Below are 17,909 nucleotides of genomic sequence, written 5' to 3'. Positions count from 1 at the left end.
GGATATAGGAACTTAAGATACACATAGACGCGAACTAGACAAGGGGATGCAGGTGATAGGGGAGACAGAGCAACAAAAGAAGACAGAGACATAAGCCATAAGACAGAACTCAAAGAAACCAAAAACTAGACAGTATAAATAATATCGTAAACTCAAAAACCCTGGGTCAACGACCCAGGCATCCTAACATGTATATATTGTACAAGACTGCTATAATGACGGTGCTTGACAGTGTTACCTCAGACAGGTGCAAGCAGTCACCTGCCTGAGCACAGACTGCACACGCATAGCAGATCTGCTGTTGAACAATTGCTCAAAGATATAAGACTAAATATATATATAAGACTAAAAGCAGGTTGGATGTGACAAGCCTGGTTTGATGTAGATGTAGAGGTGTGTATGAAAACATCATCCCAAAATTAGAAAATTATAATGGAAAGAGTTTGATTTAGAGTCTTTGTAAAATAAAGTGGAGCAGCAGGAACAATCCCAGGACAGCCTTCTGCTTGCAATAAGAAAAATGTAAGAAATGTTTACAGTAAATTCATAAATCAGTCAATTCAGCATCAGAATAAAGATTAGACCACCATGGAGGGAGGTTGTTCCTATGAACAGCTTTGCAAATCACTGTCTACACGTTGGTTTACTGCAATAAGGTGCTGTGTTGGTGTTGCTTCAACCTTCATGTTGTGCAGGTAGGGGGACTGCACAGCATTTTATGCTTTTTCCCCCTGTCCCAAATGTGGGATAGGGGAATATAAGACTCCCCTTATAGATGGCTAATAAATCATTTATAGCTATGTTATTAATTAAGCTTCAAACACTTTATAAACCATTAATAAATGTTACGCATTAAAGAAAGAGAGAAGAAAGAGAAAAACCTGACCAGTTTATTGCCAAATAGAGATCTATTCACTTATATATTTTATCTAGAGTTGCTATATTAAACATTTCAGACTAAGTTACTACCTTGTAAGCACAATAGGCATTTGTAAAGATATATTTTAAACATATAATATTGTATTTTATCAGTGTATTATAAATATCTGCAACTATCAATGGGAGCCTTATTTTAAAATGTAAAACGTGTCACTATTTATTAACGACTAATGAACATGTACATGAAGTACCCTCAGAGGATCTACTAGAACATGTGAATACAGCACTATAGACGATACCGCCACCATTTCCGAGACTAACAAGCTGATCTACAACACGGCAGCAGTGATCAGTGAGATGCTTGGCTACAAGTTGAATAGCCGCAAGTAGCAGTACCCTCAAGGTAGCACGGAGAGAGGTTAGCCAACTATCTGAGCTGCAGAATGGTATGACTGTGAGGGACCAAGCAGCCAAAGCATAGAGGACACAGGCAAAAAATATCTTCAAAAAGGGTTTTCTTTATTTTAACCCTCAAAAAGTTCAAAAATGACAAAATTCAAAATCATAATTAGCAGGCCCATAAAAGAGGTCAACTAAATATAACTCTGCGAAAAGTAATTTCCAGAAACTTAAACCAACAAAGTGAGACACAACTTAACTCACAAACTGACCGAATTACAAAGACACATGAGGGTAGCTTTTATAATGATTTGGCCAAACCATTTACACACAATAGGGGGGAAACAAAAACACACACTAATATTAACTAAGCACAGAATAACCTAACTAAACCTAAAACACCCCTGCTCCTGGTAAGCCCATGGTTGGTCCTGCTGAGCAGGCATTTTGTTCCCAGAGTTGTCAGCCACGATATTTGCCCAGACAGAAAACAGCCACCACCCAAACCCAGGTAACTCAAAGAAAGAGAAACATAATTAATATAACAAAATATTTTAGAAAAACCACACAATGTTACTATGTGCGCGCCTCATAATACCAGTGTTAGGTTTAACCAAATGATTAATGAATTATATTAATGAAGAAAACTGCAAAGCAAACTAATAAAGTGAAAAAATGGACTGATTTACCCATGTGTGGCTGATGCCATCACAGTGACAAAGAAGATGCCTAAGAAGTACAGCAAGCCGTCCATACCTGAGGTCTTGGAAACTGCCAAGCAACAACTCAAAGCCTTGGCCAGTCGCTTGAAGAGGTACACCAGAGAGATCGAAGGCAGGAGAATAAACCAGCTGTTCTCCACAGAACAATCCAAGGTGTACTCTCAGTGTCAGGGGAACAATATGAGAACAGCACCACCAAGGCTGGAGACGGAGCAATACTGGAAGAGCATGTGGGAGAAAGACGCAACCCATAACAGCAATGCTCAGTGGATAGCGGATCTGAGAGCAGATCACAGCAACCTCCCTGAACACATAAAGACCGGATTTTCCTTAGTAAATATGAAGGTCATGCTTTTTTATCATAAACAAATATATAATTCTATGTAATATAGTGGAAAATACCACAAAGCACATTAAATACACACTGAGAAATAGAGTTATTTTTCTGTTTCACACAAGAGAAAAGATGGTGTTAAGCAACACAGTATATGTGTGTAATATTTGTTAAAGATTCAAAAATTGTCAGAAATTGCTCAAAAATGACCCGTGGATACATTCCTACTCAAGTGTAAAGTCTGTTACTAGACAGAACCCCAGCTGAATTAAGAAGGGAGAGTAAAAGCTTCCCTTTATTCTTGTTGTGTTTACCTAGGAGGACTTGGAAAAGTCCCACATGTGACTTATTGTGATCTGGTCACCCTTTGTGCATGTCCGTTCTACTCAGCAGCCATACCTTGCAGGGAATGAAAAATTCTTTTAAATTTGTTATTGTTGCAATGGCGTTCTCTTGATGAAACCCAGTATCTGCAGTGCACGGTCTCCTCACGCACACACTTAAAGTTTTTGAAATATCTACAAAAAATGTCCAGTTCACCAGCGGTTTGATGTTCTAAAGATTTATTTCAGTCCTTCATGTTGGAGTCCCAGATGTTGACACATGGCAGTATTGCATTTTAAAGGTGTTACGTGGACTCCGCTGCTTCTTCTGGCACATTTAAACATGTCAGGCTGTCACGAGGAATGGTGTAATCAGACAGGTTGGGATGTCCGGACACCACACAGCAGCTCAGGGCACTGCGGAAAATCCCCATGTCACATGCTTTAAACCACCGGTTGGTTGAAGCGTCGTAGTACTCAACGTTGAAAGTGGTGGTGAAGCCGTTGAAGCCCCCGACAGCAAAGAGGCGATCATTGATTACCGCAATGCCAAAGTTGCTGCGGCGGGTCAACATAGAGGACACGAGGTTCCACGTATTGGTTTGCGGGTTGTAAGCCTCAGCGGTGCGCAGACGTCTGTTTCCATCAAAGCCACCAACCTAAAAGTAAATGCATGGGTGAAATGATTGTGAAGTATTTATGTTTTCAGTTGTCTTCACAGCTCTTTTGCCTTTATTTCAAAAAGGAGCTTCGAGTTTCAGTCCTTTCTTCAGCAGGTCAGCACCAGGATAAGGTCACTGCATTCTGCTGATAATAATTTTTTCATTTTTGAATAGAGACAGTGTAAATAGAAAATAAATCTTCAAGAGTAGCTAGCTAAATAAAGAAGTATGTCTCCGAAGGTGAGACTACACAATCTTTGCTTTTTACCAAAGGGTATAGCAGCAAATCAACTAAATCAGTGGGTTTAAGGCAACTAGCAAGACAAATTTACAGCTAAAATACGTACTGTCCCAAGAGAATGAGTGCTAATCACTTGGCTTATTTTTCAAAAGGTGTTGGAGGATAATTTTGAAATTGTCTCTAACATATTTCCCCTAGTGGAATGATGAGGAAATGTGAAATCATCAGTGAAATCATTTTGGGAATGGAGCAAATTCAAATCATGAAATGAAAAAATACATGCAGCAGAAACATCACTAATCAGTTAAATTAATGAGCGAGAATGCCTTCTCTGAACCTGTGGTCAGGATAGGAATCTGATTATTGATGAATACAAAACAAAGTTAGCAAAACTGCCAAATCTGTCAGCCTTGCTGATCAAGGCACATTACAGATGTGACTTGTATGTTACGTAAGTGTCAGCACTACTTTCTGGTCTTACTGCAAAGACATGATCCGCATATGCAATGACACCTATCCCACTGCGGCGGCTGTTCATGGGACTGATCATCGTCCACTGGTCGGTCTCTGGGTTGTAACATTCAGCTGTCTGCAGACACTCGTTCCCATTGAATCCACCACAAATGTAAATCTGAAGACAAAGAAAAAAAACAAAAAAACCTGACATTAGTATATATTTCAACTTTTTAAGAGTTGATGTTTTTCCCTACTTGCATGCTATTACATTCTGTGAACTTAAAAGTTTTTTGAAAATCTTTTTCTTTTACATGATCAACATAACAATGAACACTATAAATTCTTCTGATACAGACTGACATTTAGACATTTAGTCCCTGCCTTTCAAAAATAAAAAAAGCTAATTCTTTTAATGACTTTTGTTTTCCTTATCATCACTATTACGGGCATACAGGTAGTTTTAAATGTGTAGTTTTGTTCAATTTAGGCCTTCATCACTCTAGCTTAGAAACCAGTTTGTGAGGTATCTTGCACCTCGCTTCACTGTAAAAAATGTGTATCCCCTGACTGGTTGGCAAGTGGTAGCTGGAGGTTGATGGTGTCACTAGTGTGAAATTGAAGAAAGGTGTTGCACCACAAACCTCCTTGTGTTTGCTTTGGTCATTAGCAGACTGTTGAGCACACCAGAGGTTTGCATGGAATACTCTGACTTGTCTGCAAACACTCACAAACTATTTGTAGAAGTCAGTGTCTTTCTTACAACCACTCCCTAACCAGCCGAGGAATACATATTTTTCACTAGCAACTGGTTGTTACCAAAAGGTTGCTGACAGGTCTCTAGGCCTGTGTGCCTGAGACCCTACTCTATTTCTCTCCTGCTCTTTTACTTTACCCACCCGGCTGTGAAGTGTTGTGCAGCTGGCATCGCTCCTCTGTTCATGCATGGATGCAATAAGACTCCACTGGTTGGTTTCAGGTTGATAGCGCTCTGCACTGCTGAGTCGTACATGCCCGTCGTAGCCTCCCATGGCATAGATGAACCCGTTCAACACAGTCACGCTCACATAGCAGCGGCGGCAGTACATGGGTGCCACCTCATTCCAGGTGCGAGTGGTCAGGTCAAACCTACGGACGCTGTTGAAATGCTCCACCCTGTCGAAGCCACCAATGGAGTAGACGTACCCGTTGAGGAAGGCGGCTCCATGATAGGCACGAGGATGCTCCAGGTTGTTTGTTACGTTTACCCAGCATTCAGCCCGGTAATCATAGGCCTCGATGGCGTTAGTTGGATTACGGTCACTCCATCCCCCAATGGCCAGCAGGACGGAATGAGGCAGACGGGGACGAGCAAGATGGGGACAGAGGCGAAACACATAGGGTCTGTTGGTCATATTTTGTGGTAATATAATGGCAGCCTTTATCATGGACAGACGGTCAGAACTGGTCTGCACCAACTGATTGAGCCGCACATTGTCCCTTAGGTAGTCTAAAGTCACCAGTCCCAGTCGGACCTACAGAGACATGACAGAAGACAATAGGACTTAGACAATGGAAACATTGAATTTGAACTATATCAGTTTTAGTCAACTCAAGCTTCTTTAGGATAATGCTCGTAGTGTTATTTCATTTTCTTATTGCTAGCAAGAGGGAGACCAAAGTGAGACACCATTAGCCTTTTTGTCAACATAGACAAAAGAAGAGAATTGCTTAAATGTGGTTTGGCTACAGCTGAAAAGACCAACATCTCGAGCGATTAAAGCATCCTTATACCCAGATGGATTGACTCAATCTATGACTTAAATGCTGAAGATTTAAGTCGAAACTAAATGTAGTAATGGAAGTTTATACACCTTAGACAACAGAGCGATGAGGTGTTGTTCCCGTTCTGCAGGCACATGGCTAATCCACTTTATAAGTGCTTCGTACGCAGTGCTCTCACACTGTACATTGAGGTCATCTCTTTCAAGAATATCACCAAGTTCCTCCACAGTTAGCTGCAGGAACTCCTCCTGAAGAACCACCTGCTCAAAGTTACTGATGATGTAGTGGAAGGCCTTGGCACGTAGTTCGGGTGATAAGTGTACTTTTGTGAACTGCCAAATGCCAACACAGTTCTCTGCGCAGAGTTGCTCCCCCACGAAGTCACTGCAGATTTTTACAATGTCCATTACATTGAGTTGATCAGCTGCCATGAGAAGTTCCACTGCGTTTTCCTCCGTTACAGAAACACTGCCAGTGTATGCAAAGTCAATGATGAGTGCCATCATCTCAGGAGACAAGCCAGGTATGTTGAAGACCTGTTTGTCTGGGTCGCTCCAAGAGGTGAAGAGAGCTCTGAGGGTAGAGATGGACACAGAGCAGAGAATTTTAAAAGGTGTGGAAGCAACAAGATAATAAACCATGTCAAGCACAAGTAGGATAAATATATAAAATCAATTGACTGGAATGGAAATGATCGCCTGATTGCATGTGTTACTATGTGATTATTGTGATAGTCTTTTCATGTCTAGTCCATATTGCTGTAGAGGATATAACTCCAAAACAGAGTTTGTACATGTTTAGTGAGCTTGAGTGTTGGATTTATTACACTGGCAGTATGTATATGAAGCTATTGCCAAACAAAATGCAGTGACAGAGCCTCCACCTTGTTTTACAGCTGATTCTAGACACTCAGTGTTGTACCTCTATGACAAATGTTTAAGTCAACTCCATAAGGCCTGTTTCCACTGATCTTCAGTCTAGTTACCGTGTAATTTGGCATATCTCAGCCTGTTTCCTTTTTCATAGGTCAACATTAAATGGCTTAACAAACAAATAAACAAACAAACAAAAACAAAACAAAAGCATTCCTCTGAAAATGGTCAGGTACAATGACTGGACCGAAAAGGGTGAAAAATGTCCAATCAAAACCTTTGAAAGCCTCTGACAACTATTGTTCAAGTGTACCTTTAAAAAATCATCTACTTCAAAGCAAAACATAACAACATGAGAGGCAACTCAAAACTTTTGCACAGCATATAACTGCATAATAGCATTCAACCTTTTTAGTATTAGTAAATCTGGTGTGTTTTACTGTGTGGATAACACTTGATAAGATTTTAATGTAACTTAATAAAACACATAAATGAAACTTCAGCTCAACACAGTCTGAATTTAGTTCATGCAATCACCAAGTGCAAATGTTTGCGTTATGTTTTGGGTATATCTGTCAGTTGACTGTGACTGTCTTTTTATCACAAAAGCTCCATGATTCCTTTTTGTTGGCACTGTTTCACAGACTAAGACCATGAATTACATAAATCGGTAATCATTCCTCCCCATTATCAGGTAAGCAACTCACCTGAAGTACGGGGTGCAGTTACACAGGATTATCTTGTGGACCGGAAATTCAACATCCTCCACTTTGATGATTGCATCACAAAATTTTCCCTCAAAACGGAGTTCATTATACACCGAACTCGACTTGTATGGAGGCTGTTCTTCCCTCATCTTGAGTTTTGTGACTGCTTTTCTTATTTTTTTGTCTGAAGTTTGTCTTACAATCCAATACAGTTTGTCTTAAAGTGTTCTGAGCACCAAATCAAACCTAACTGTGACATTATGGAATGGAAGCTTATGACATCAAAATGACTTGGCAACAGTCACCCCATAGAATTGTTTTCAAATCTAAATCTACGTTTTTTTAAAAATGAACCTTTCATTGCTCAAAAGCTTTGTTTTGATTTGGTTTTAATGTATTGCAAATGAGCCTCACAGATAGCACACAGCATTTTGTATGTTTGCTTCACAGAGGTCAACTTATGGACTACAATATCACATTTAGTTTTTATGCATGCAAGCTCATTGCCACACTTTTTTGTGTACATTTCATTATTGCCCCGGTATTTTCCCTACTACACAACCTAAAGTATTTGTTATTAAAAATATGAGTCTAAAAATACATGGCAGTGCCAAACACAGATATGATACATAGCATGATTCATGGCTAAGCTGTTTTCTCGGATTGTATTAGACTTTTATCCATGAGGAAAAATGTGCTCCTGCACTTTACTGATGTACTAGAGTAGTAAAAAACAAACAAATAAACAAACAAAAAACAGGTTTGTGTTCTAGAAAAATTTTATAGACCAACACTATAATATATGTACTGTATATATTGTACAAGACTGCTATAATGACGGTGCTTGACAGTGTTACCGCAGACAGGTGCAAGCAGTCACCTGCCTGAGCACAGACTGCACACACATAGCAGATCTGCTGTTGAACAATTGCTCAAAGATATAATATACAAGACTAAGGTTGGATGTGACAAGCCTGGTTTGATGTAGATGTAGATGTGTGTATGAAAACATCATCCTAAAATTAGAAAATTATAATGGAAAGAGTTTGATTTAGACTTTTCGAAAATGAAGTGGAGTAGCAGGAAGAATCCCAGGACAGCCTTCTGCTTGCAATAAGACAAATGTATGAAATCTTTACAGTAAATTCATAAATCAATCAATTCAGCATCAGAATAAAGATTAGACCACCATGGAGGGAGGTTGTTCCTATGAACAGCTTTGCAGATATATGATATATACTGTATATATGACAATATTTTTTAAACACATAAAGTAAGTAAAAAAGGAGAGATATTGGTCAAAGTTATGTGTTGCAGATGTCACACAGGCACTTTTATTAACATACAGGGTAGATGTACATAAAAAATTGCTCAGAAATAAATTATCAGCATTTATTAAATACTAACGCCCCGTGAATAAAAATAACACAATATTGTTTTCGTGCATAACAAAAAGCTCACAATTGTGCAGTTAAAATGTAAACTAAAATGAAGCTGAGCATAATAACAAAGACAGATAGATTTTGCAGCTGCTTTATTCCCATGTTCTACTATGTGACTGATAGCCTTGAGTTTGAAATCCGCTTCATAAGCATATCTCTTAACAGGTGCCATTTTGGGGTCCTTGTAGACACACAATACAGTAATATCACATTGAAGCACAGTACGTATTACTATGCGAGGCTCCTGACTACAGTAGCTGTGACGCCCCAACAAGCCATCAAGCAGTGTGCCTTCGTAGCTTACGAAAGTCGTACTAAAACATTTTTTTTGACAGATTTTTGAGCCCCGTGTACCACATAAAATCGGTTCAAGGTAAATAAACACAACCAGAATTCAGACATAAGGCGCACTGTCGATTTTTGAGAAAATTAAAGGATTTTAAGTGTGCCCTACAGTTCGAAAAATACGGTACATGAGTTTTGTAAGGCGGCTTTTTTAGGGGCAGGAGGCTGGGAAGACTTCGCGGTCTGGAATACAGCACGCAGTTTCACACACTCTTCATTCTACACCTCATGGCGCTGTTGTAAATGGTGAAAATACTAGCAGTGCTCGAACCTTTAGTCAGACCGCTTTCCCAACATTCTCTACAGAATACATTATTCTCCTGTTCATTTGACACTTTAAATCCGAATCAATAATAATAATCTCCAAATGTTTTCTTTTTACCGACTAGCTCCTCTTTGATAGCTGCCGAGTGAATCTTGTCGCTACCTGCAGGTAAAACGCTGAGAGAAGGGGAGTTGTGTTCAGTGAAGGAGAGAGGCGGGACAGAGTAACGTTGCGTAGAGACAAAAGTGGACAAAAAAGAGAGACAAACTAGTGGCTCCGCAAGTATAATTATAATGCAACATAGACTATATCGATATAAACGATATTGACACATCTTATATCTCGTATGAAAGTATATTGATATTTATTTAAAACTTGATATACTGCTCAATCTTAGGCAAGAATACCAGAGGCGCAAAACACCATGCTACTGGTAGACTGAGCAGTCAGCCAGAGGAGAGGGGAACTTTTATTGTATATGTTTCTAATGATTAGTCCAAAATCAGTCCAAACCTTATATTAAGATGAGGTAGCAAATACAGACTAGTTTGTAGAAAAATTTTAAATGATAATACTATCTTTTATGTGACATTTATAAGATCCTCTTTTGTACGCTCTTTTCTACCAAAGTCTTTTGCTCACAGCGCTGCCGGAACTTCTTATGCTCTTTCTCATGTTTCTTGGCTCTTGAATGCTTTTTCTTTAATTTGTGCTTTCACTTCTTTGGAGATGAAGATGAGGATGACAACACAGACGATACAGATGAAGATGTGGAAGATGAATCTGAGTTTTCCGAGGCATTCAAGGAAAATGGATCATTGAATGGTTCGTCTTTAGGTTGCTCTGCAGGATGCAAAAAAGAATATGACTGGCTTTAGAAATAAGATATTTTACACCCGTCAGGTTACATTGAGTGACAAAGATGTGCAGAGTAGCCGCCGCTTCAAAGTCAAAGTCCCCGTGTATTTAAATTACACAGTTGATGATTTTGTCAGCTTGTGTGCTTAAACAGAATGAGGATTTTGTTAAAGAAAAGCATCATGTGCCCTTATATGTAAAGTTATATACAAACAACCAATATTAATTCTGCTTTAAAGGCTACAACATTATCAAAAAAATAGTGTAATGAGCAAATGTTTTTGTCCTCTACAACATAAAGTTTCAGTACTTGAGAGTAATTACCTATTATTGTGTATTTTTTAAAGGGGGAAAAATTGTGGCAAATCCCATCTGTGCTAAGCAGGCGGTAACAAGAAGGATAGAAGTGACACAACTACAGTCTAAATCAGGGGTCCCCAATCCCAGTCCACGTGGGCCGGTGTCCCTGCAGGTTTTAGATCTCACCCTGGGTCAACACACCTGAATCACATGATTAGTTCATTACCAGGCCTCTGGAGAACTTCAAGACATGTTGAGAAGGTAATTTATCCATTTAAATCAGCTGTGATGGATCAAGGACACATCTAAAACCTGCAGGGACACCGGCCCTCGTGGACTGGGATTGGGGACCCCTGGTCTAAATGAATGTTTTCCCAACGTCATTTTTCTTTTAAACTATTAAAATATGTGAATGAGAGAATTCAGCCATTATAAACTTGTGTATGAGAGCAAAGACAACAGAGAAGAATAGAAACAGATACTAGGGTAATGGCATAATCTACATGCCAATCGGTGAATGACATCATAAAATATATATTGTTAAATTTGTTTCAGGAAGATTATGATAAATGAATGATAACTAGTTCAAGTTGGAGCTTTGATCTTATGAACAATGAAAATGAATCAATCAAGTTAGACCTGGCTGAACTGAATTTGGAACTCTGGATCTCTTTAGGAATGAACTGACACAACACTTCAAGTTAACTGACTAAAACGCAGTCTTTTAATCAACACAATGACAATAAGGGAACTTAACTGGGATTTATAAATTACCTGATGTTTATTAGAAGAATGTAAAATAAAAAATAATGCTTATGGAACTAGTCTAGTTTCATACTTCTAAGGGACGATAGCTGACCTCAGAGGAACTGACCACGGAGAAAATCTCACTCTCTCCTTCGAGTTCTTCAATTTTCATCTTTTGTGACTCCAGTTTCTTCTTAAGAAAAGTCAGTTCCTGTCTCTCCTTGTTAAGAAGGGCAGTTGCAGTAGGGGCAAGATCAGAAGAAGAATCTAAAAAACAAACAATTATTAAATGACAATACTAAAAGAATCTCTAATCTAAACTTAGGAAACTCAAATAAAATAATATTTAAGAAATAAAGTTCCGATAAATGCACATAAGGTGGTTCAGACATTTCTAAAACAAGACAAAAACAGTCCTTATTTGTACTACCTGAATGGGGTGTTTAATAATATAATACTAAGTCTGATGATGCACATAAACAAAAGATAAAAACAAAACAAATAAAACTAAGTGATGTCTAACGTTTGCAATAATTAATATTAATAGAGCGTGTCACATGACGTTAGGTAGCCACTGTAGCTAGCAACCAAATGGCTTGGTAGCTAGGTGGATAGTTGTAACATTATTCACCATCATGTTTAACTGTTGACACTGCTGGCTTAGTGTAATCTAGATCATCCAGTCTCTGTTTTTCTCTTTGAATGTGTGCTAACCGTGTATGTCGCAGAGGTACGCGAATCCATCTTCTGCTCCATCCATGGCGCAGCCACTTGAACGAGCACCTTCAGTCTGGTCATGCCCCTTTGGCTTGACCTTCCTGAGCGCTTCACTGGTGGTCGCGCCCTGATAGAAGGGACTTTCCTTAATAAGATTAACTGTGATTGGATGTTTATATAAGCTCCCGAGCCTATGAAATATGTTCGTTTTCCTTCCCTTTGGTGCCAGGACAGTTTTTTCCTATATTACAATGAATCCAGCAGGTAGATCTTCATAACTGAGTACATTTTTAATAAACCCATCCTTCTTTGGTGTTTATGTGTAAAGTATGATTTTAATTAGACATGCGCACTTCTGATATTTGGATTGGAAATCACACTGGTCAGTCCACTGTATGACTCAGTCAGTGGTTCAGTCCATTCAAATTGGTCTTCAATGTTTACTGTGGGATGGGACAATAGTAGGTAGTAGCAGAGCTAATGTAGAAGAAACTAACAGCAGAAGACAAACAGTTTGAATGTATTTCATGCTCTTATTTCAACAGCTTCTACTTGTATGTTCACAAAAAAATTTTCATTAACTGCAAACAATGGTCAAAGTGATCTGATTTAAGTGCAAAGATCAGACAAGTTATTAAACTTTATGTAACCCATTGTCAGCTGCACACAGGTTTGTGTGAGGAAAAAAAGCACAGTCACAAGACTATTGTGCAAACTGCAAACTTACACCAATTATTTGCAGAATAATGACTCACAAATAAATTGGATAAGTAGTACTAGCAGTAAATTACTTATTTTTTCAATGCATTTATCCTGAGGCTTTTTTCTTTAGTTATTTCACTGAAAAATTGACTTACTTTATATTCTTGGCTGTATTTATTTGTTACATTTTATTATACAATATTGGGAACACTGTTTAAGTGGTGTTTGATGCTTCCTTACGCTTAAAAGAATAATTCCCAGTTCCTTCCTCACAGGGAGAAATCTGATTATAAAGTTGCATTGGTATTCGATCAGTATTCAGGATCAGTCAAGGTGTTCGAGTTCGATTGCTGGATCTGTTATTTCAACATTGTTTGTTTCATTCATTTTTTTAAGTTGTGATGTAGTGTTACAGATCTTGATTGTATATTCGAAGGATAACTCCTTCAGGTATTTTTATTTTTTTAATACTCTAAAATTATACAACCAAACAGTCTGTGATATGTTAACACACAATATGATGCAAAGGTCAGAGTCTTTGTCAGCAGCTAAGGTCACATCTCTGGAGAGATGTTTTCCAACTAGACAGAGTGAACAATACCTCTTCAGGGGCATATAATCGTGACTCACTGCTGTGTGTGGATGCCTCACTTGCATGTAAATGTGAACGCCTCTGTCACCCTCACTGACAATCTGATTCAGCAAGATATCTAGACTGAGTGTGGGATGATGCAGTCAAATCTGCATGTAAGAATCATAGCTAGGTTTTCCATTTGTTTTATTTGAGTGAATATACAGTATAAGTAAAACTTTACACACATTTTTCATAAATGAACATGCAAGGTTGCACAAACTGCAAATGACTGGCCTGGATTTTAAAGACACTACAGAAAGTAAAACTCTTAAACAGAGCTGTTTCTAATTTTTTTTTTATTTAAAAATCAAGCTGTTTAAACTAAAGTGATATAACAGACAAAAAGTGGCAGCAGGATTTGATTTTCCCTGCTATAGCTGCAAGTTCATTCATTAATGTACATAAATTCATCTAAATAAAGGGATGCCACTTCTCGTTTCCCACTAACTTCCCCTGGACACGAATAAGCTATATATAGAGTGAAGCTGAAACATGCTGTCTGTCTGTCTGAATGGATGTGCAGAGAAACTCACAGAGGGTTAACCACTGTGACTGTTAGACTATGATTCACACTCTGATGGGTTAAGGACCTACATGCAACAGAGCAGAATTCTCCTCAGGGCTAGAGACACCCACAGTGCACAAATTGCTAATGTATTTGTATGCATTTGTTCATTGTTTCACATGTTTATTTCATTGAACATTTGCATGTGTCACATTGGTTAAAATGCAGTTTGATGAGATTCTTTCCACTGGTCTTTCTGGTAAATGTATAACATACACAAACACACACACACACACACACACAGAGGGGAGAGGGAGAGAGAGAGAGAGAGAGAGAGAGAGAGAGAGAGAGAGAGATTCCCACAGTGAATCAGAAAGCAAGGTTATAATGTTATATTGTAGCTTCATTCTTTTCTGGTGATCACACTGTATGGTTCTCCCTGTAGTGATGAGCTCATGTGATTTCCCTGTACATTAGACCAGCTTTCAGAAGTAGCCTTTAAAATCGCTGCAGCCTTAAAGGGCAATTATAACATATCGACTGCCTGGTAAAATCTCCTGGGACACTCACAGAGACAATGGCTTTCCATCTGATTGCATTGATTTCCTCTTTTTTCCCCTTTGTGATCTAGGAATCCTTCGTTGTTCCGCACTATCAGAGAAGAGCTGCACAGATAGTTACGTACAAGAGGGAGACCTAATGATGGACAATGGATCTATTAATATACACTGTGCTCTCCCTGCCAAGGCCAACTAGGGTGTTTGGTCATTTTAAAGAAAGATATTCAGACGTTGTTCCTTTGCTCACCTCACACTAAGGTTCATGAAAGCTCTGGCTATCGCCTTGATAAATAAATAAAAGGAAAAAACAATAAAAGTTGAATCTGTGAAGAAGAGAAATAAATGGTAAAAATAATGTTGGAGAATATATAAAAAGAAAGGAAGCGAAAGAAAAGAGGAGAGCAAAAAAAAAAGATGGTGAATGAGCTGAGAGAGCCAGGAGGAGTAATTGTTATTTATGGTCGCCATGCAGCCCACATATCCATTAGTGCCATAACAAATGGATGGTCCCTGGCAGTGACACTCAGCTTGAGCTTGGGCTGACTGAGCTGTGATCACTCCAGCCCGCCGCTGCCAACTTTGAAACACTAACCTTTGCAGATGACACTTAAATGCACCCGTAAATTCAGACCCACGGTGAGTGCTTCCCTGTCACACCTTTCTTTCTTTTCCTTTCTTTTCATCTTCCTTAGTGATTGTCTGTTTCTGTGTCTTTTTTTGTCAACACTTGGTGCACTTTTAGAGTTTTGGACATGGTCTGTAAGGATTAGTGTCTGTCTCCACTTAAGTGTGCACTGTCAAAATATAAGGTGTGGCTCTCCACTAACTATATACTTTTTCTTGCTGTCAAGGTGCTGAAACTGTGGATTACCATTTTTCTCTTTACTTTAATGACTCTACATAATACTCAAGGTCAAGCATCATCCACTCCATGTACATCACTTAGACAAGATGACTATAATTATCAGCTTGCATGGCAACTGGTAACCTATATTTACACTCATTACCTGTCTGGCAAAAGTTAAATAAGCCCATAAACAGTGTAATATGCTACATGTGAGCATTTTGGAATGCACTTGTTTCATAATTTCTCTATGTGTTATGAAGTCACAGCGAAAGTTATTTATCTTATAGAGATTAACATCAATGAAATTATTGTACCACTGTATACGTACGATACATGAAGTATATTTATTGTAGATAATAAATAATAGTTATAATAGTTAATAGTTAATAATAGAATAATAGTTACTTGGAACTAAGTAATTGTTTTTGAGTAATGTAATCTTTAAGGTATTACAGATTACTTTTACTTAAGAAACAGAAGCCAAGAGAAGAAAGTAATTTGTTACACTATTCATTACCTCAGTGGAATCCGGTGACTTTTGCAGAAAGACAAGCAAAGATGATTACCAGCCCTCCACCCGCTCACTCCATCTCCTACCACCAACAAAAATATCTTCCTCCTCCATTATTTACCTATTAAACAACATAAACATATTACATGCAGACGTGATTCGCAAACCTAAGCTCATCTGTTACGATGCTAAATACTGAAGCTAATTTTGTTGCAAATGCTAGCCATGTTTCCATATGAAGTGCAGGCTGTAAATGATCTCAGAGCAGTGATGTCTGAGCCAGTGGCAGGTTGCCCCAAACGCTGCTCTCACATCATTTCATGTCAAAGACTAGAGGTCTATCCACAGTGCAAACCACCAAAAAAGGCTGCTGGCCTCTCAGCTTGCCCAGATCTGCCCGAGGACAGTGAGAGCTGAAGACTGTTTTGTGTTCTGTAACATGACCTCTCACCTGATTAATAACAATTAACAATATAAATCTTAAACGTAAACAAATCCCCATCCTAATGAAGACTTATAGGCAGTGTTTACATACCTCCAGTCTTTCTTTTATTGTTTAAGTATGAACACAAAACTGACAGCACAAAGCAAAATTGAAAATCATCCCTGACAGATTTCAGATTGATTACCACTGAGGTTCTGTCATAGAAGCAGCTGCAGATAGAAATGGAGGCTGCAATGGTGCAAGCCTGACTGATCATCGCTACTTTTGTTATCTGTTGAAGATCAATCCCTGGCTGCTTGGCTGGGGTTGGCAGGCATTCAGCTTAAACCTCCCCGTTTGTTAGCTTTGTGTGAGGATGCTGTACGTGCAGATGCTTGCAAAGAGCCACAGTTTCTCTAGTAGGATAATGTTGTTTCTGTCTGTCTGTCTGTTTCTGCATGGAGTTTGTACTTTACCATCACACTGTTCCTCTTTTGCACAATAAAAATAAGCACAATTTATATCCCCATTCCTCAGATGTTGTAAATCATCATTTTTCTTCTACCTGCACAGGAACTGAAGACATAAGATAAGATAAGATAAGATAAGATAAGATAAGATAAGATAAGATAAGATAAGATAACCTTTATTAGTCCCACATGTGGGAAATTTGTTTTGTCACAGCAGGAAGTGGACAGTGCAAAAGTTATGACGCAAAAATTAGAATACAATAAGAATAAATACAGTACACAGCTGTACAGAATAGAATAAAATAATATACTATATACAGTAGAATAAAATAGAATAAAAATATACAATAAGATAAAAATAGAATACGAATGCTATATACAACTGAGTAAAAATACAACGATGCCAGAAAGGATTATTGCACTTAGTGTTATTGCACATGTGTGGATGTGTGTGTTTGTTCAGTTAAAGTCTTTGTTGTGGAGTCTGACAGCAGTGGGGAGGAAAGACCTGCGAAATCTCTCCGTCCCACACCGTGGGTGCCGCAGTCTCCCACTGAAGGAGCTGCTCAGTGCTGTCATAGTCTGCTGCATGGGGTGGGAGACGTTGTCCAACAGGGATGACAGCTTAGCCGCCATTCTCCTGTCACTCACCACCTCCACTGGGTCCAGAGGGCATCCTAGAACAGAGCTGGCCCTTCGGATCACCCTGTTCAGTCTCTTCCTGTCCCCAGCAGAGATGCTGCCGCCCCAGCAGACCACACCATAAAAGATAGCAGAAGCCACCACAGAGTCATAGAAGGTCTTCAGGAGTGGGCCCTCCACCCCAAACGACCTGAGTCTCCGCAGCAGGTACAGCCTGCTCTGCCCTTTCCTGTAGAGGGCGTCTGAGTTATGAGTCCAGTCCAGTCTGTTGTTCAGATGAACACCAAGGTACCTGTAGCTGTCCACAGCCTCAATGTCCATACCCTGGATGTTCAGTGGTTGCAGTGGAGAATGCTTGTGCCTGCGGAAGTCTACCACCAGCTCCTTGGTTTTACTGGCGTTGATCTGGAGGTAGTTCAGCTGGCACCAGTCCACAAAGTCTTGAGTCAGTCCTCTGTACTCCTTGTCATCTGATTGTAGCAGCACGTGTGCAGGAAGTAAAAACACGTTTGAATTACTTTGTCTTTTTATATAATATTAAATATTGTATGAAATTTTTAATATGTATATAACAAGTAATAACA

At 39.0% G+C, this 17,909-nt stretch overlaps 1 protein-coding gene across 1 annotated transcript; it reads right to left on the bottom strand.

Annotated features, from left to right (window-relative positions):
- Nucleotides 1-2,962: 2,962 nt before the first annotated feature.
- Nucleotides 2,963-7,505, bottom strand: LOC308395975 (kelch-like protein 10; the record flags this gene model as incomplete). The annotated part of the gene is made up of 5 exons (XM_080881036.1): nt 2,963-3,316; nt 4,042-4,191; nt 4,913-5,527; nt 5,867-6,350; nt 7,357-7,505. 5 exons carry the CDS (start codon nt 7,503-7,505, stop codon nt 2,963-2,965), a joined length of 1,752 nt encoding a protein of 583 aa, XP_080737162.1.
- Between the last annotated feature and the right edge of the window lie 10,404 nt (nt 7,506-17,909).

The sequence above is a fragment of the Rhamphochromis sp. 'chilingali' genome, assembly GCF_963969265.1.
Source record: "Rhamphochromis sp. 'chilingali' genome assembly, chromosome: 4".
In the NCBI taxonomy this organism is placed as follows: domain Eukaryota; kingdom Metazoa; phylum Chordata; class Actinopteri; order Cichliformes; family Cichlidae; genus Rhamphochromis; species Rhamphochromis sp. 'chilingali'.
This window is presented reverse-complemented; position numbering and strand designations above follow the sequence as displayed.